General features: G+C 35.0%; 2 protein-coding genes and 1 long non-coding RNA gene across 6 annotated transcripts; all 3 read left to right on the plus strand.

Moving 5' to 3' along the window:
- Positions 1 to 1472: 1472 nt before the first annotated feature.
- LOC127801789 (shaggy-related protein kinase kappa) lies at positions 1473 to 12037 on the plus strand. Of its 2 annotated transcripts, XM_052337192.1 has the most exons (13): positions 1473 to 1770; positions 2926 to 3165; positions 3464 to 3556; positions 3675 to 3734; positions 3815 to 4087; positions 7126 to 7200; positions 9431 to 9487; positions 9570 to 9710; positions 9826 to 9876; positions 10470 to 10565; positions 10975 to 11058; positions 11288 to 11390; positions 11582 to 12037. In XM_052337192.1, the coding sequence occupies exons 2-13, from the start codon at positions 3019 to 3021 to the stop codon at positions 11668 to 11670; spliced, it is 1269 nt and encodes a 422-aa protein (XP_052193152.1). In that variant the 5' UTR covers positions 1473 to 1770; positions 2926 to 3018; the 3' UTR covers positions 11671 to 12037. The 2 variants fall into 2 exon arrangements, with proteins under 2 accessions (XP_052193152.1, XP_052193153.1); XM_052337193.1 differs by lacking the exon at positions 1473 to 1770 and having other exon boundaries at positions 3017 to 3165; positions 3464 to 3575.
- On the plus strand, positions 7901 to 9405 carry LOC127801790 (uncharacterized). The gene is made up of 2 exons (XR_008023188.1): positions 7901 to 8679; positions 8772 to 9405. It is a non-coding gene; the product is annotated as an uncharacterized LOC127801790 (long non-coding RNA).
- Positions 12038 to 13097: 1060 nt separating the features above from the next.
- Positions 13098 to 18386, plus strand: LOC127801686 (phosphoribosylamine--glycine ligase). Of its 3 annotated transcripts, none has more exons than XM_052337022.1 (5): positions 13098 to 13217; positions 13644 to 13909; positions 15325 to 15698; positions 16122 to 16652; positions 17688 to 18385. In XM_052337022.1, the coding sequence occupies exons 2-5, from the start codon at positions 13669 to 13671 to the stop codon at positions 18090 to 18092; spliced, it is 1551 nt and encodes a 516-aa protein (XP_052192982.1). In that variant the 5' UTR covers positions 13098 to 13217; positions 13644 to 13668; the 3' UTR covers positions 18093 to 18385. The 3 variants fall into 3 exon arrangements, with proteins under 3 accessions (XP_052192982.1, XP_052192983.1, XP_052192984.1); XM_052337023.1 differs by having other exon boundaries at positions 13124 to 13217; positions 13560 to 13909; positions 17688 to 18386; XM_052337024.1 differs by lacking the exon at positions 13098 to 13217 and adding an exon at positions 13242 to 13385 and having other exon boundaries at positions 17688 to 18386.
- The last annotated feature ends 293 nt before the right edge of the window (positions 18387 to 18679 follow it).

Below are 18679 nucleotides of genomic sequence, written 5' to 3' on the forward strand. Positions count from 1 at the left end.
CAAATCTCTACAAAAATAGACAAAAGTGATTAAAATCGTCATGATCGACTACTGAGATGATTGAATCTTGACGCGTGACCTTATTATCTTTTTCTCGCTAATTGTGTAAAATGTCCTTATCGAGACATTTCATAAATATAAAAGTTGAAAAATAGGACTCACTAGAGCGAAATTTTTATTTTCTAATAAATAATAATTGCAAATAGAAAGTAACATTATTTTATTTATAGTTACTAAATTCAATAATACTAGTTCATTGGCTCGATTGTTATTTTTTTTAATCGTTTGATCTTTAAAGATTATAAATTATTTAATATCTTAAATAAAAAAATAATTAAATTTCTTTAAAAGAGATTATAAGAGGTTGGATGGCCAATAATCCAATTAGATTGCTAACTTCAAGGGTTAGCAATCTACTTGGGCCTTGTCAAATTAGATGCAACAAACATGAAACATGGACTACTAGGGCTCTTTAAAATTGTGACTATTTACCTTTCAATTTTAAATTGAAGGGTGTTAGTTATCTCTTTCTTGTACCTTGTGTTGAGGTTTGAGAATTTAAACTTAACTATTATGTTATCGACTATTTAAGTTATTGCTTAAAAGTTGAGGACAAGATAATCAATATGTTATTTCTAATACCTTTTAAGATAAAATTTATCCAAATGTTCTAATTGACAAATGTGCTTACTAAGTAAGCTTTTTCGTTATTATTTGCTAAAGATAAAGAGACATCTCGAATGTTAAGGGATATGAGTTAAGCTTAATAGGTGTGAAAGAAATATTAAATGCGACAATAATATTATACCATTGTGTTTTGACATATTATACCAATTGTCATAATTTGAAGATTCGATATATGATAATTTTATTATTGATTATAATACAATGTCAATATGATAACCTAGATCATCATTGTAATGAATATTTTAGTATAACAAGCGAACGAACTTTCACGTTGGCTTAATCGATAATCAAAAGATTATGAAAAAAATTAAATAAATCTTATTTAATTTTTAATTATAAAAAAATATTATTATTCACAAATAACAAACCCAACCACTCTTAAATTTTGACCTGGTGATCATCTTGAATACATTATGTCGTCAATGACTTGGGCTACTATTCATTTTATTACATATAAAAATATATGTTATATTCTTTAGCCAACAAAACATATATATGCTACATTGCCATATTCTAAAATATTTATTTTATAAAAAAAACTTTAATTTTAAATCTCTCTAAAATAAGTAACAAGATTATATTGTCACATTTTTATTTTTGCTCTCATAAAAGGGAATTCTCCTAAGCATGATTGAATGGAATTTAAGCAACTATAATGTCACATGATGTGACATTATAGTTATTTTATATACAATTAATAATAATGAATCGTCTCATTTTTGTATAATAGCTTCATTATCACAAGACGTTGAGTATGCAGCCACGTATGGTAGGCTGAAGAACAGCGGAACATTTCCGGCAGCTCTGCGGAAGGTACCATCAGTCAGTCAGTACTCATCAGTGCTGAGAAGAGCAGAAACTCCACACCCAAACACAGCAGAAAAGGCTAGAGAGAGAGAGAGAGAGAGAGAGAGAGAGAGATCAGTTATCAGATCAACGCGGCCCACGGCTCTCTAAGTCGGATCCGACTCCTCAATCACCTCGTCGGCTCGTCTTTCTTGGTGAAATCGATTCGAATTTCAGCGTTAAAGCCCCCGCAAAATGCGCTTCATCAGCTTCGAATTGGTGCCAGAATTTGTCCAGGTGAAGAGACCTACTTCGCATACGTGTGCATATGTTTGCAGGCATGTTTGGATTTCTGTGTGTAGGGGTACTTGAGATGTTTAGATTCTGGGGATTGACGTCTGAGGTCGATGTGTCGCAAAATTCCGGGTAGGTCTAGGGTTTTCGATTTGGTTCCTCATCACTTGCGTAAAGTAGTGCATAATTTTGATTCTGGTCTTAGATCTGATCGGGAGCAGAAATGGATTTCTGGAGGTGAAATGGGTCGCATAATCTTATGTTTATGTTTAATTTGTATCAAAGAGATGGAATAAATAAATTACCATGGATACTTTGAAGTTTTTGGTTGGATAAATATGGATTGGGTCGTCAGCTAGCAAAACTCCTACATTAACTGAGGGTAGCTCAATTAGGCAGAGTAGGGTGGAGAGGATTTGTTTGTGTTGCGCGTTTTAGTTAATATATGTAACAATATTAAACTATTATACCTATTCTGTCAATAATTTTCTGTGGAACTGGACGGCTTCTTCTGAATTTCCCTGACGCATGACTCATGTTGGGACATGGACGTTTTATGAGAAATAGCTCGTGTTAATCTATTGTAACAAGTGAATTCATCTTCGATATGCAAAAATAATGATGAGTTACTGATGCTGTTATCATTGTATGTATGTAAAGAACCAGGCCTTGCCTTGAGAATTATCCTGATGCACGAGACATGCTACGATGTGAAATAGAAATTACTCATTTTAATCTATTATAACAAATGGGTTTGTCTTAATTATGCTATGAACGGAATGGATTTTAATTTGAATTGTGTACAACTTCTTAGAACAGTTGTGATTGTATGTAAGGGCTGTAGATTTTGTTACATTTTAGATATGTTCAGAATAGGCTAGATATATGGGTAAGGACACCTGGGTGCATGTTTTTATCCAAATATGCTGCATTTGGATTCGATAAGGAACACAACAGTGGAGTCGAGGTTCATTGATACTAAAAGATGCACGCTATTAACTCCTTTTGACATTATATGTTAGAAAGGATATCTTTTTTACCATGAAAAGGGTGGGAGCATATTCCTAGTAGGGAAGGAAAAAGAGCATAAAATCGTGCTGTTACAATCTTCTGCTTGTCTGTTTTTGTTCTGACTTCAGTATCTTGTTGTTTTATTAGGAAGGCAGGTGCTTGGACGGGAGTGAATGCCAAATCGCGAAGAATTCTATGGATAGAAAATAATAGCATTTGTCATACTTGTTCAACACATAAATGGCGTCTGCCAGGCTAGGACATGGGGGAGTAGGCAGTTCCAGGAGTGTAAATGGCTTCAAAGGATCATCTAGTTCAGTTGATTGGCTGGGAAGAGAGATGCTTGAAATGAGATTGAGGGACAAGGTGGACCATGACGATGACAGAGTGAGCTTCTGCTTTTTATTACTTCATTCTATTTCTTTATGCTTCGCTATTATACATTTGTACTTTATGTGGTTCTCATCTACTTGTGCAATGCCCTTATGTTTGAATTTCAGCTATTTGGAAATCACTTATACTAAGAAGCATTTAGTAGTATGGTCTGTGTATCATTTACAAAAGCGTGATTTAAAAGAGGCAGTTGATTTGTGGGAGATTCGACTGAGAAATGAAACACTTGCTTCTGCTATAATTGATAATGACCCTTAGTGGTTTACTAAACAAGGCCGTTAATCAATTGCAGGATAGTGAACCAGATATAACTGATGGTGTTGGTGCTGAAGCCGGTCATGTGATAAGGACTACCATTGGTGGTCGCAATGGTCAATCTAAGCAGGTTGGCGGGATGTTTGTTTGTAAGAAATAAAAATTTTCATGTCAATGGTGTGAAGATTCTTCTTTTGTTTTATATTTTGCAACATTTTTTCCTTTTGTAAAAAGCCTTTTGTTGACAGAATGTGAGTTACATCGCGGAACATGTGGTTGGAACTGGTTCTTTTGGTGTTGTTTTCCAAGTAAGAGGAACTATTATGCTATTTTGTTAATTTGTTATACCCTTTTCATGTTGAGATATAATTTAAAATACCTTGTATAGGCAAAATGCAGAGAGACAGGAGAGGTTGTTGCTATTAAGAAGGTTCTCCAGGACAAGCGCTATAAGAATAGGGAGTTACAGATTATGCAAATGCTGGACCATCCAAATATTGTTGCTCTTAAGCATTCTTTCTTTTCAACAACTGACAAAGAAGAGCTCTACCTTAATCTCGTACTTGAATTTGTTCCTGAAACTGTTAACCGTATTGCAAGACAGTACAGCCGGATAAACCAGCGGATGCCCTTGATATATGTCAAACTCTATACCTATCAGGCATGTATAATCTGTTTAACAACATTAGTTCTTTTTCTTTTGTTTAGCTTTTTTTTTAATTATCCCAAAATTCATTGCACTTGTTTGTCAATTATTTTCCTGCAGTGTGTACCTGTATGTGTGAATTCTCCCACTTTTGTGGTTTTGTATCAGTTTGTGTGCTTTTCTATGTCAATCCTCCTTTCAAGTCTGGTATATACATTCTGCATAAGTAAGAACCTAGGCCCTTTAAGGGCTGTTTAATTGTGGAAAATGATATCCAGTTTTCTATTTCCAATTTTCTATAAATCTGTAGTTTCCATTTTCCATATCAACTTCATCTCCTTCTCTAACACAAGTTCCACAAAAGAAAAACCTCTCTCTCTCTTTTTTGAACATGTGTTCCAATTTTCTAGATTAGAAATTAGTTTTTTGTACTTCTTACATTTGAATGTGTTCTTGTGGAGACCCCGTTTTCAAAACCTTCAAATTAGTAAGGAAAATTTGGAAAACTCATTTCTAATGATTTTTCCAAGTTTTTAGTTCAATTTTGGAGAACCATGTTTTCCAAATCTCCATTTTTTATTTAGAAATTTTGTGTGTTTGAACAAGTTTTATGACTTTTCCATTTTCTGTAGTATTTTTCCAGAAATCAGGTCTGTTTTCTTCCACAACTAAACAGCCCCATAATCTCTTCCTAGGCTAGGTGATGAAGTGTTTGTGTTGTATTAATTAAGGTGTTATCTTGGTTTTTTGTCAATTTCCAGGCCTATACTTTGTTTTTGACATTTTGATCTTAAGGAAGATATAAGTTGAAATAAAGATTTTGTTCCATCTGGATGCCTCATCCTTGATTGGTTTTTATATTATTACTTGATTTTCATATGATGTAAAATTTTAGTGCTGCTTTCCTTCTTTGCTATGCAGTAGGTATTTTAGAATAATTTTGTTATCATTTCATTACATGCTGCAGATTACTATTTCTACTACTGCTTAATTTCTATTTTTGTTATTTTTTAAATGTATTGTTTATTTCTTGTATAGCATTACACTTTCTTTATTACTGTTGAGCATGAGATTTTACGTGCTAATTGATTCACCAGTACATTGGCTAGTATGCTTTGCAGTTTTATGGAATTTGTTCATTTTTTTCCATGTCATGTTCAAAGAGTATCTGGTGTGGTTTGGTGTATGCACGTCTAGCAGCCTGTGGTGAACCCAGAAAATTAGTTCAGTCAGAAACGAATAACAAAAAAGAAAAAGTTATAAAAACAATACATTTATATAATATTTCTATATTAATCTTATAATAAACATCTATAAATTTGTCTTGAAACTAAAGGACAATTTTATTTGATAAACATAAATCTTCAAGATTGAAGCTTGAAATAGATGAATAGGATGAGGGGAAAATAAGTAAAAATAGAAAATATAATGAAAAAGTAAACCCAATAAGTCAACTCTTAATAGATCAAATAATTCTCTTTAACCCTGCAAAGTAAAGAGCGTTAAAACCTTAAACCGATCAAATTATTTGTATGATTAAATTTTGAAAACTGGAATAGTGGATTATTTTGATGTATGACAATGCTTGATAAGTAAATATGTAACTTTGGCCAATATCTGCGCTGTAATAGTATATTTATTTTAAACTGTTAGAGAAAATGTTCATTCTAAATTGTTTATAATAAATAGGAAATAAAAATAAAAATAGAAAAGGTCAAACATTGGCAGGTATAAGAAATTAAAATAAAAACAAGCATACCTTTTGCAAGGATTTGAACCCATGCCACATTGTACATCATTTGAGCACCTAAACCACTCAAACAAAGCTCCACCTTTAGCAGGTCACACACATTACAAAGTAATATATAATCTAGAAGTTAACATGATTGAGAAATTAATTAGATTTTATTTTTCAGTGAAGGCGGCCACCCCCACTGGGCCCTTCTTGAGTCTGCCCCAGCTAACTGCCACTTTCAAACTTTTCATCAGCTAAACGTTTTCACTGAATCTGATACCACAGCTCTAGGTCAATGATTTATTTTTGCCGCTGATGTTTGAGTTTGCCTTTTTCTGTTTAATCATTTAGTCCACAAAGAATGGGCTGCATGCATGGTGTGATTTAGGATGAGTATTGTATGAAAATTTGACATTCAGATGTATACGTATCTGTCCTTTGCAACCATAATGCCTTTGTATGATCTTTAAATGTTAATGTGGTGCTAGTGGTATCTGATTGATCTTTAAATGTTAACGTGGTGCTAGTGGTATCTGATTGATCTTTAAATGTTAATGTGGTGCTAGTGGTATCTGATTGATCTCCTAAAACATAATCATTCTGCTTATGATACTCCAAAAGAAAAATTTAGACATCTCCTAGTATTTCCTTAAGGCTTGATTATTGACTGCATGGACAGAATGCCACAAACCCTGAAGTGACAAAGGGTGCAGCCTACTAATTCGGCATGAATTAGTTGGTCAGTCGGGATCTTAGGAGAATGCAAGCAATGAGAGAGATTTGAGATTGAGCAAGAGAGAGAAATTAGCCGAGAAGAGAATAAGATTCTTCTGAAATTTCATAGCCTCAACAAGCTGGGTCGAGAGGGTATTTAAGCCCTTAGCGTGGGGTGCTGCCACAGCAGATCCCACCTCTAATAACTAACTCTTTTGTCTTTTCCCCGGCCCCTTTACACGTGGACCTGCCTCTAAAATATCCTATCTTCTTACAGCTAGCATATTCCAATGAGTACAATTGCATAAAGTAAAATAAAATAAAACAGCATAGCATGAAAAGAAAGACTACTAAACAGGTCCGCCTAGGCTGATGTCACGACATTGTCACCATTTGTGACACAGAAGTAAGCACATTCCAACAAATTCTTGATGTTAATATTATATATTCTGTACTAGATATAGACTTAGTTTTGTCACTATATTTCAATGGAATTGAACATTTGTATGAGATGTTATGTGACAGGTAAGTGTTGATTTAGTTTTTTGGGGTTATTTACTCTTTCATTCCAAAGTTGTGCTGATCTTCCCTATTATTATTGCAGATATGCAGAGCTCTTGCTTATATCCATAATTGTATTGGTATTTGTCACCGTGACATCAAGCCTCAGAATTTGCTTGTAAGATTCTTTCTTGAATCACAGTCAGTACTTTCATTTCTTTTTTCATGACTTGTTATGCATGCTGATACAGTGTCCTGACTTTATTATAAGTGAATGTATAAATAATAATATCTCATTCACTAGTGCAAAAGGTCATGACCTTCACAGTAATGATATATCTCTTCTTTAATACAGTAATAATACATGTGTCCTGACTTTATTTCTTCTTTTTCATGACTTGTTTGTACTTTAAATATAATATAATACTAATGCAAGATAATAGTATGAAGTATCAACATTAAGAAGCCATAATTTTCATACTTCAAATGTCAAAACACATCACTCACATAACATAAAGATTATATGCGTAAGAAATAATACAACTAAGCAAACATATTTGCATGATAGAACAATCATATAGACAGAGTAAACTAAGAATTAAAAATGTCACTATGATACATCAAATCATGAGCCATTATCTCATACTAGAATAAGTAGTTTTCCAGGCCAGTCTATTGTTGCATGTGCATCAACATCTAATTTTATTTCCTATTTTTGGATTCTAAAATTCATTTGGAGAATTTTCAGGCTGGAAGAAAATGAGAAGAATAGCATGAGGCTAGAAAATTTTCAAAATTGGGCTCGCGATGAGTAAAACCAGCCCATTTGGTGGTTTGAGGATCAATGGATGGCATTGGTGAGCCATAATTTGGTAAGATTGGTTTAGGGAAATGGATATATAAATTTTGAGTCTATTTCAGAAATATGATTGGGGTATTTCAAAATAGAATATTGAATTACTGAAAAATTCAGAGAAATAACAGTGATTTGAAATAGAGGGTTATTTTGAAATCGAATATGGCTATTTTGAAATATAATTGCTGGAATACTGGGCAGTTTTGTGGGTTTTCATTCGATGATAAAACTGAAGACCCAAACTTGGACCCATGATTATCGGGTTTTAAACACGGTTTTAGTATATTATTACCCATATTTTGGATATATTGGATTAAAAAGATTTGATCATTTGGTGGGTTAATTTGTGAATTGAAGTGTGCATGAGGGATCAAAGTAACGAGACAAGGGTTAAGTTTTAACCCTAATAAGACCATTTGGTCATGCATTCTATAGCTTGGTGGAGAAGGACAAGCATGCATGAGTTTATGGGCCAATCAATGAGCAAGGAAGGTAAGACAAAAATTTTGGGACCAATAATGGGGGTAGAAAATCTCCTACAAAGGGAGATACATCTGCTACAGTAAACCATGAGAGGGGGAAGCCCTTTTGGAAAATGACCTGTTTTCCCTAAAAAAAACATGCAAAAGAAGGAAAAAGGGAGGGTCAGGATGGTCTTTTCTTGCGAAGGAACTAGGATATCAGATTTGGGAGAAGAAATTCTTCTCATTCTCCTACCTTGTGGCTGATAGATGGAGGAGGGAGCTTGAGTTGTGTTCTTGCTTGAGTTCTGTGGGCATACTTGGATAATTCTTTCTCAAGGTAAGGAACTTTAGGGAGCATGGGTCAATATAACTTCATATAAAGCTTAGACATTGATGAATGTTTGATTGGTTGAGTTTAATTACTTGTAGGACAAAATACCTACTATTTTGGAGGATCTTTGGCTTGAAACCTCATGAACTTTGTAACTTGCACCCTCTAATTTCATGTGCATGCCAAGGTAGAACAAAACATTTGAATCGTATGCATGCATGATGCATTTGTACCTTTTGTGCTTACAAATGTCATGTTGGACATGGTGGGCTATGCACACCACGTGATGTCTAAAGAACTAGATGTTTCTGGTTAGAATGCATGATGTTTGTGGGTGATATATGCATTTCTGGGTTATTCTTGATCGAAAAATGAGGCAGTGACATGGCAGTGTAACAACCCCCTCCTCCTAGAGGACAAGAAGCATAGGAGACTTGCTAGACTGCAGTAAAATAGTGTTGAAATATAAAATTGGTAATACCAAGAAAAAGAATAATATAATGACTATTGATTGCAGAAATATTAACTTAAAAAGAAATAACAAAAATGGAATATCATTTTGTGGTGTCAACTGAGGATGGGGGTGGTGGGAAGAGGATTATTGTTAGTAAGATAAGGTCAGAAATATGGCAATCATCTGGATCTAATATTTTTATCCAAGTATAGAGGTTAACAGTTTCTGGTTTTGTTCCATAGTATCTCTGGATGTAATCATCATTAAGTTTTAGAGACTCAACTTTTAAACTGTTGAATCCAGGTGAATCCACATTCACATCAGCTGAAACTCTGTGATTTTGGGAGTGCAAAAGTTTTGGTTAGTCTTTCTTGCAACAGCAGTTATTTATCGGCAAAACTTGTTTCTTTACTTGATTATAGTTGATCTATTATTGCTTCAGGTGAAAGGAGAACCCAACGTTTCCTACATTTGTTCAAGATATTACCGTGCACCAGAACTCATATTTGGTGCTACTGAATATACAACTGCCATAGATATATGGTCTACAGGTTGTGTGATGGCTGAATTACTTCTTGGGAAGGTAGTTTAATTGTCTCATATGCTGGTATTTTATATATTATTGTTCGTGAAACTTAAAGTTTTCCATCTATTATTGTAAGTTATTCTTCTGAGGAACTGACTAAACTTTTATACAGCCTTTGTTTCCCGGAGAGAGTGGAGTTGATCAGTTAGTTGAGATAATCAAGGTATGTTCTCAAGTGTTGTCTAGTCATCCACACACAAAAAAAGAAAAGAAAGAAAGAAGAAGAAGCAAAATTTGAGGCATTAGCTTGAATTTGAGTCAGTTGTCAAGTACCAATAGAAGAAAGTGACTGAGAGGTGGAGCTTTTAGAAATTCTAAACCAAAACATTTAGCCTTGATTCTGTGATCTGAACTGCCAATTCACTTTTTGATCAATCTAGTATCCCTGAAAACTTGTTTTCTGCTTTGAATTAATTTCTTCTATCTTTTTTTTGGTGCCAAAATCTAACGTTGTAATCAAAACTCAGATTTTTTTTCGTTGTTTGGTTAGGTAAAAATTGCACAACTAAGACTTTCATTGTTTTTTTTAAGAAAGGAAATTGCAAAGATAAAATAAAATTGGAAAAATAATACCAAGTACAGAAATATAGTGTTTAAGTATGTAATGCCCTTGCATGAGAGAGAGGGGGTTTTGGGAAGAGGACACCGCGCGGGGGGGGGGGGGAGAGCTTGCTTCAGATTTCAGTTAGTTTTGGAAAACGGAGATCTATGGGATATATTTCTTACTGTGGTTCAAGGATAATGTTTGTCATACAGGTTTTGGGAACACCTACCAGGGAGGAGATAAAATGCATGAACCCAAACTATACCGAATTTAAGTTCCCGCAGATAAAGCCTCATCCCTGGCACAAGGTAATTCAATTATATATCTCTTATCTTTATGTTTGTATTTTGTTAGTGCATTATCTTTAGAAGTTCAGAAACTACATCTCACCGTAAATTTAAGAAACAGTCATCCTTGTTTGGTGCTTGTTTTCATGTTAATTGTGGTCCAGCGGATGATATTGTATGTTAAGACACAATCCAGTAATGGGCATAGTGAGACAAAATAGAGCCTTAAGTGGCTCTGGTGAGCCCTCTGACTTGATTCAATTATATTTCTCTGCCATTTTTCATTCCTCTGGTCTGGAATCTCTCTGCTGTGGTCAACTGTAATTTACATTTGCGTGTATAAATTGTTTCCAAAATTGTATTTCATTAGCCTTCATATAAGATATATCTCTGGTGGTTAGTTTCATTTTGCATTTGTTCCCATGCTTAGGTATTTCAAAAGCTTTTGCCTCCAGAAGCTGTGGACCTGGTGTGTAGGTTTTTCCAGTACTCCCCCAATTTGCGATGCACTGCTGTAAGTTTTACCTAAACTGAAATTACTTCATGCTTTGCATATTTGGCTCTGTTGCAGTTAAGTGATTTTTCTTTTGCTGTTAATTGTCTCTTTTGTAGACAACGTATTATCTGGTTTAGGTTAATTTCATTGGGCTGGGATACTATCTTTTTCACATGAAATAAAGAAGACCGTAGTTGTATCTGAAATTCAACTGGTTGTAAAGTAGCTCTGTCGTTATGTTATGCAGCTGGAAGCATGTGTTCACCCTTTCTTTGACGAATTGAGGCACCCCGACACTCGCCTTCCTAATGGCCGCCCTCTTCCTCCACTCTTTAATTTCAAGCCCCAAGGTACATACATCTCTCGGGAAGCTTTTGATATCCTACATCTTTGTTGACCTCTTCTGACCCTTGTTTTTTCGTGATACAAGTGAATTATATATGCGAATTAGAATGAGTCTTAGTGACTAGTGAGTGACTAGCATGGTGAAACTCTCCTCTCATGCATCATCTGAAAATGCCCATTTTGTGATTGGTGACAGAGCTTTCAGGTATTCCACCTGATATTATTCAGCGACTAATACCCGAACATGCACGAAACAAGAACTTGTTCATGGCATTGCACAATTAGCAGCAGCAGCAGCTCTGTTGGGGTATTTTGCGCGGCTTCCTCTGAAATGTCTGTAAAATTGGCTGCCCAATGATATGTATTTACTTATTATATATGTCAATCTTTCATTTCATTTTCCGAGGAAAAGATCTATATCTATGGATCTGCAAAAAGAGTCTTGTCTGTCTGTGTTTGTGTCTGAGACACAATATTTGCAAGAGAGACGCGAGGGTTTTGAGTTTGAATTGGCCGTTTAAGTGAAGTGAAGTGAAGTGAAGTGAAGGGCGAAGGTGGTGTTTTATTTTCACACATAATTTTGATCATCTTGTTGGGACACTGTATAATCTCATGACTCATCATCTCATATCATGTGTATATTTGCTTTGCATTTGCCTTTGCCTTTTGCTTTGACGCTGAACTACAAATGAGAGAATGTTAAAAACATATTTATTTTCTGCTCATAATGCTTTCATAGATGAAAATGCTATTGGTATATTATTATGTACATTTTAGGCTTAAAAACATATTTATTTTCTGCTCATAATGCTTTATAGATGGAAAATGTTATTGGTATATGATTGTGTACACTTTAGGCTACACAATGATGTATCAATGTCTAAAATATCATCACTCAAAGATGATGAGGCATAATGAGATGAGAAGTATTTATATTATTTATATACTTTGTATAGTCCAAAGTGTACATAAATAATGTACAAATAATATGATTTTTCGTAGAATATTTTCATCTCTCTCTGTCTCTCTTCCTTCTCATAGCTTCACAAACCATGTCAGTCAGAAAGAATTGCTTTGTGTTGGTCGTTGGGATGAGAAGAAATATCGAGCATCCAATAACATGAAGAAATTGCTAGAAATATTTATATCTCTCCTTCTGCCCTTTATTGGGTGAAACAGTAATTTCTGCCCTTTATGGGGTGAAACTGTAATTTTTAAAATATGCTAGTATGTGTTATAATTTATTTAAAGCTTTATCAATTTTGAGTACTTTCTTTCTTAAACATTCATTTCAAGTAATTCTAAATTTCTAATACTTATAATTAGGTTTTGGATTTATTTTAAACATTGTGAAAGCTTTTTATACATTTTCCTTATTTTCTGATAACGTTTTTGGAAAACTTCTTAACAAAAACATGATTATTTTCATCTAATTTTCAATATTTTAATTACCACTATAGGTAGCCTTATTGGTGATATTTATCAGATTTTGAGGGCTCAATTGCAAATTTGGTAACTTCTCGTCGAATGTATCTTACATATTATTAATAAATTAATTAAATTGTTTAATTACAATAAAATTGAAACACTTTTTTATTGGAAAATTAAAATACTTATTATTAAAACTAATTTAAAATACTTATTAATAAATGCCAAAAAAAGGGCGGGAGAGAAGGGTTTTTTCCCGTCTCCGACGCCGCCATTGCCCACAGCCACTCCTTAAACCGCCCCCCCCCCCCTCTCTCTCCCCCCCCGTCCCCGTCTCTTTTAATTTCGGATTCCGGCTATTTAGTGGCTTGTCGGCGACGTCTTTATCCGGCGGCTAGCGACAGGTATACCTCCTTTGCGCTCTCTCCCTGTAGTTGCGAGTTGGGTTTAGGGTTCAAAATAGAGAACCGGATTTGATCGGGAGTTTGCCGGTTTGTGTTCTACTGTGAATGTGTTCATTGATTTTTTTTTTGGGGGGGATTTTTACTCACCAACCGAGTTGCCTTCACACGGTATGTATTTATCAATTGAATGTGCTGTTTAAGTTTTTTTTTTTGTTTTTAATTGAATGTGTCGGAAGATTTCATTTGTGTTTTTTCTGCTGTGTGCTTTTTCTTAACGAGTTTGTTGCTATAAAAAAAACTTTTAGATAGTCTTCCAATTTATGCTGATAGGGGATTTGGCAGGTTAGAGAAAGGTGCTTGAAAAAGTAAATGAACTTTCTAATATCAATGAGGATGAATTGGAGATTAAAACTGAGTTTTATCCAGGATTTTCTTGGTAAACAAACAGAATATGGCTTGCCATTTGTGTAGCACCGGTATTTCTGTGAAGTTTCTGGGGAGTTATGGACAATCAGTGAGGTGGCCAGTTGCAGCCGCACAACGCTGTGTATTCAGGAATGTAACATCGGCTGTCTATTTTGGGTCACTTAATTCGAATTTTAGGAGTGTCCAGAGACGCCATTCTTGCCGTTTCAATGATTTTCTACCGTTTGCCGTCGTCTCCAGTGATTCTTCCAACATTGGTGTCCCTGGTAAGAATTAGACTAGTATGCATCTTCAGCTGTCTCTCTCTCTCTCTCTTTTTTTTTTTTTTTTCATTTTGGTGTTTTGGGCATGTGAGTGTTCATTTCTTGAATTAGTTTTCTGTGTTTTAATTAGTTCATTTTTATATTAAGAGGAAAACTTTGATGGTATTACAATTTATATATATATCATGGATTCTTCAATATATTGCCTTGGCATCCCCTTGAAAGTGCAGTAGCTGAAGAACGCCTCATATGTGAATGCTGTGTTCCCATTCGCGGCTATATATTGTTCTATTTCATGGTGCATATTGATGTTTTTTGTGAATAACATGTTTCCGCTTACTGGTAAGAGGAAAGTCTTACGGGATCTTTTTGACACCCAGGAGAGCTATTCGAGTAGGACATAGACAAGAATGGAACTCCTCCATCAGATTGGGGAGTTGTACTATTAATACTAAATATTGTAGTTTGCATGTCTTGAATAAAGTATTACCATTTTATAGATTTCCAATTTGCTGTCCATCTTTGCCTCTGTTTCTTTTAATAGTCGATCCATGTAAATTCCATTTTAAACTTTTCCTTTTCCCTTCTCTATGTTTCTTTCTCCTATGTCCCAATAGTAATCTAATCAAGCTGTCCATGCTTTATAAGCGTTTACTATGTCTGTCAACATTGTCTGTTTGAGAAGGTATGCGTGATGAGGAAAAAGCTATACTTTTATAGCTTCCTTCAGTTCAACTCAGTTTCAACTCTTTCCCTACTTTTTTCTACTGGACAAACACTACCATGTTGGACCAAAATATTTGATTGATGAAGCACATCTAGAATTTTAGTCTTAGTGTCTGTGATATAAGGGGTTATGGAAGTAGTTATTATCTAGTTGGAGAGTATGTAATAGCAATAAAATGGGGTAGTTTCACTAAAAATTAAGGGGAAACAACAACATATCAAGCCTTAATCCCACAGTTCCTACTATGTGTGGTTGGCGACATGAATTCTAATTTGCTAGTTCTTTCTATCTATGGTATTATCCTCTGGAAGGATTTTATAACTCATCATACCTAAGAGTCTTTTTTCATGTTTTACTTGGCCTTTCTCTACCTGTTTTACAACATATTAAATTCCATGTTTAATTCCAAATTCCATCAAATCCTTTCATTCCAAACACAATGTTAGGAGGCTACCAATCTTGATAGGGGTCCAGCAAATACATAAGCACTACTCAAGAATAGCACTTACTTTTTATTTTATTTTATTCTTTTTACCTGGATATTGAGAAAAATCTAAGGTGCTGGTAGTAAATATCGATTATGTTAGAATGCCCATCAGAAGAAACAACGGTGTGTAAATTATTGATCACATAGCCATGCATTTTGGTCCCATCTGGCTAAGTTGCCCATATTTTGAACTGGTTTTTGCAGAAGAACGGTTGGTTGTGTTGGTTGTTGGTGGAGGGGGAAGAGAACATGCACTTTGCTATGCCTTTAAGAGATCTCCCTCTTGTGATGCTGTCTTTTGTGCACCAGGAAATGCTGGAATTTCCAGCTCAGGAGATGCCACTTGCATTTCAGATCTTGATATTTTTGACAGCTCAGCTGTGATCTCCTTCTGTCGAAAATGGGGTGTGGGGCTAGTTGTAATAGGACCAGAAGCTCCTCTTGTTGCGGGTCTTGCAAATGATCTAGTTAAGGCTGCAATTCCTACTTTTGGCCCTTCATCAGAGGCTGCTGCATTAGAAGGTTCCAAAAATTTCATGAAGAATTTGTGCGTCAAATATGGAATTCCCACTGCTAAGGTTGCCACTTGTTTTAACTTCAAATCAAAATACTTAATGATATTTCTTTCTTGTGCTTTATTTTTATTACATGAAAATTATTAAGCTTGGATTAGTTATTACCGAAAATTTCTAGGGATTAAGGGCTTGAGTTCTTTTAGATGGATAATTAAACATTATATTGGTGAATCTGTAGTTGTCAGAATTAAGATCGGTTTCTGAGAAATAGACAATGAAAATTAACTGTTGGGAAAAACAGGATGGTAATAACTTATCTTGATGTTTACTGATAACCAGTGTTGCATTTGGTGTGATGGCATTATATCGTTCTGGCCATGGTATGCAATTAGAAAGTTTGTACTTCTATCTTTTTTTAATTTATTAATGTTGTATTAATGAGACTAAAAATAGTTTTTTATTTATGTATTCATTGATATGGTGCAGTATCAAACTTTTACGGATCCGTCATCTGCAAAGAAGTATATAGAAGAGCAGGGTGCACCTATTGTTATAAAGGCAGATGGATTAGCTGCTGGAAAAGGAGTAATTGTTGCCACAACATTGGAGGAGGCTTATGAAGCTGTTGACTCGATGCTTGTAAAGGGAGCTTTTGGCTCTGCTGGTTGCCGAGTCATTGTTGAGGAATTTTTACAGGGCGAAGAAGCATCATTTTTTGCTCTGGTGGATGGAGACAATGCCATACCTTTAGAATCTGCACAGGACCATAAACGAGTAGGGGATGGTGACACGGGGCCTAATACTGGTGGAATGGGAGCTTACTCTCCAGCACCTATCTTAACTAAAGAACTTCAGTCTTTGGTTATGGAGTCCATAATTCTTCCCACTGTAAAAGGGATGTCAGAAGAGGGATGCAAATTTGTTGGGGTTCTTTATGCTGGACTCATGATTGAAGAGAAGTCTGGGTTGCCCAAATTAATTGAATACAATGTGCGGTTTGGAGATCCCGAGTGTCAGGTGAGTAAAGTACAGCTAATGATATTCCATTTACAATAACCCTAAGTTGCAGGTGATAATGACTTGTCGCCTAGTTGTTAGACACTGTAGTAGATATTGAATCTGCATTTAGTAGCAGTCATTTTCCCCCCAGAAAGCTGCTTCTCATTTATGCAGCCTCAACAGATTTTGAGCAGATAGGAGCAAAGTATTTAATTTAATGAAAGTGAACAGTGAGTTCTGTCAGGACTCTAGTTCTAATTAAGGTTTACTTTCAAAATAGAATTGAAAGTGAGGGAAAAACAGATAGAATAATAGGTGTAAACCGAGAGAAATGAGAGAGATTAACAGAAAGTAAGGAAAAACATAGTGAAATGAGGGAGAACCAGAATTCTAATATTTCTTAAATTCTGATCTCATCTGTCGTCATTTTCAGAACTGTGGCAGTCTTTTATATAAAGTTATCGACCAATTATTTACAGCGGTTACTATTATTCCACTACTTCCCCACTACATAAATATAAATTAACTGTAAATAAAGCCTAGCTCCTCCTAATTCATAATTGTAAATAACAACTGAATAAAAATAACTTCTTAATTCATCTAGGTCGTGACAAGTTCCTTGTCCAAGTTAAATTTGAATAAAAATCTATATTTTCTTTATTTAATCTTATCAGCCTTTTCTCTTCCCTCGTTTTTTAACGGTTAAGACATGCAGTCTGGTGATTCACTGCTAGTTGGTTCAAGAAATATGCCCTGCATCTTACAGCATAGGGGAGATATTTTCATGTTCGATTTTCTTGAGTTACATTCATCATTTATAATTGAGAATACTACCACACGGCTCCAACTCTGCTTTATTGGTGAATTTACAGGATCATGTCTATGTTGAAAATAACTGACAGATACTTTCACCGGAATAATCATGTAACATTGGCATATTTTATCTTCAAGCTGCATGAAGTTATTGGTCCCAAAACTCAAGTTTATCTTGCACATCCCCATGTTCTTGAAAACGATCTAACATTTTCTGTGTCTAATGGTTCACATTTACAGGTGCTGATGGTTCGCCTGGAATCCGATCTGGCCCAAGTTCTACTTGCAGCTTGTAAGGGTAAACTAAGTGGGGTTTCTTTGAAATGGTCGCCAGGGTCCGCCATGGTAGTGGTCATGGCAAGCAAAGGCTACCCTGGCAGCTACGAGAAGGGAACTGTGATTCGAAACCTGGAAGAAGCAGAGCTTGTTGCCCCATCCGTCAAGATCTTCCATGCCGGAACTGCATCTGATCCGGAGGGCAACTTGATCGCCACCGGCGGCCGCGTCCTCGGCGTGACCGCCAAGGGAAGAGATCTCCAAGAGGCCCGGGACCGAGCTTACCAAGCTGTCGAGGAAATTAACTGGGAAGGCGGGTTCTATCGGCGAGACATCGGCTGGAGGGCGCTTCCCCGTTCTGTAGAGTAAATTACACTCGAAACCCCTCTAAAATATATATTACAGTGCGTACCCCTCTCGTTTTGAAATTTATGCTAACCTCTCATAAACAGACATTATCTTAAGAAATCTGGCAAGGATTGTAAATGTCGAGAATTACCTGCGTGTGTATCGAATGTATCCAGCACTAGAGGATAAGCTGATATAATTTTTGGACGACAAAAATGAATTTATGAAACATGAGGGGTACCTTCTATATTTATACTGAATTCAGGGGTGTACAGTGTGTTTTAGCTTTTATTTTTGTTTGCTTTGTTCAACATAAATGAATGTTTTGATGTGCCGGATAATAATTATGAAAAAGTTTGCAAAATTCATATATATATATATATATTTTTTGTGAACACTTAATTTTTTATTTTTAAATTAATTAATTTTTTTATATTTTTAACTTTTTTTTATGTCAACTTAATTTTTTTTATTATTTTAATTATAATCTTATATTTATATTTTTAAGTTAATTTAATCTTATATATTTTGACATAAAAAAAGGTTAAATTAATTTATTTTATTTTTTTATACATCAAAATACATGTTAAATTAATTTAAAAATATAA

Source organism: Diospyros lotus, chromosome 5, assembly GCF_014633365.1.
Source record: "Diospyros lotus cultivar Yz01 chromosome 5, ASM1463336v1, whole genome shotgun sequence".
Taxonomy (NCBI): Eukaryota; Viridiplantae; Streptophyta; class Magnoliopsida; order Ericales; family Ebenaceae; genus Diospyros; species Diospyros lotus.